Consider the following 1,004-nt stretch of genomic DNA (forward strand, 5'->3'; position numbering starts at 1 on the left):
AACAGGTAACTCACCAACTTTAAACAAACAGTCAACCAAGTAATCTTCTAATAAGTTTATGCCATTATCAATACCAAACACAGAGTAGAACCGAGAATTTTCAGGTGGGACATAAGCACAAACAAACAAAACATCAGTTGAAAAACCGAAAAAGTGTTTATCAAGAACGAATGACAAAAAATTCCCTCCACCACTATCATCCTCCTCCACTGCACGCACATACTGCAAGAGGGTCGAGCGAATCAAACAAATAACACCGCCAGATTCTCTCCCTTGTCTGCCCAAATCCGAAGACGGTTTGACAAAAGCAGTATGAGAAGAAAACAAAGAATAGTTGAATTGTTTTACAAATGTTTCAACTAAACAAATTATATCAAAAGAAGAAACGTACTGTACAAAATTATAATCTTTTAATTTTGGCAACAAACCGCCAACATTCCAATGAAGAAAAGTAAAGTTATTTTCTTTTTTATTTACATCAGAAACAAGACAATCAGAAGAATCGTCACTCTCATCAAGTGTGTCTTTTCTGTCGGACGCACCCAAATCACTAGGGGAGGGGAGAGGGGGGGAGGGAGAATGCTGTGTACTGTCTGCTACGTCACCAAGTGCACTACATGACCCCACACTGCGCACTGACTCTGAACGCTCACAATTCACGTCATGGTTACCGGTAGGCATAGGCCTATTATCGTCACACTGGAATGCGGCACGTGCCGAAATCATGTCACCCGTGTCACTACACGCTTCGTCGTAAACAATGTCCACATTCCCACCCGGTGTACGTTTACATTTTGCTCCCCTAGTCAAAATACTCTCCGATGTAAACAGGGGCCGGCCACATCTCTATCTTTTGATAGCATGCGCGTTGGCCACTTCTTTGATAGAGTCCTCACCATCGAGCACGTACTTCTTACCGTCGATCAAAAGGTGGTCATAGACCATGGTAGCACGTTTACCACTATCCTTGGCAGCACGGCGATGTTGGTTCAGTTTCTTTCGAA

General features: G+C 42.8%; 1 protein-coding gene across 1 annotated transcript in view; it reads right to left on the minus strand.

Moving 5' to 3' along the window:
- Positions 1–846: 846 nt before the first annotated feature.
- Positions 847–1,004, minus strand: part of LOC138974820 (uncharacterized) — a 468-nt gene continuing 310 nt past the window's right edge. Inside the window, exon 1 of the mRNA XM_070347546.1 lies at positions 847–1,004. This exon is cut by the window's right edge and continues 310 nt beyond it. Coding sequence (XP_070203647.1) covers positions 847–1,004 — 158 coding nt within the window.

The sequence above is a fragment of the Littorina saxatilis genome, linkage group LG8 (genome assembly GCF_037325665.1).
Source record: "Littorina saxatilis isolate snail1 linkage group LG8, US_GU_Lsax_2.0, whole genome shotgun sequence".
Taxonomy (NCBI): domain Eukaryota; kingdom Metazoa; phylum Mollusca; class Gastropoda; order Littorinimorpha; family Littorinidae; genus Littorina; species Littorina saxatilis.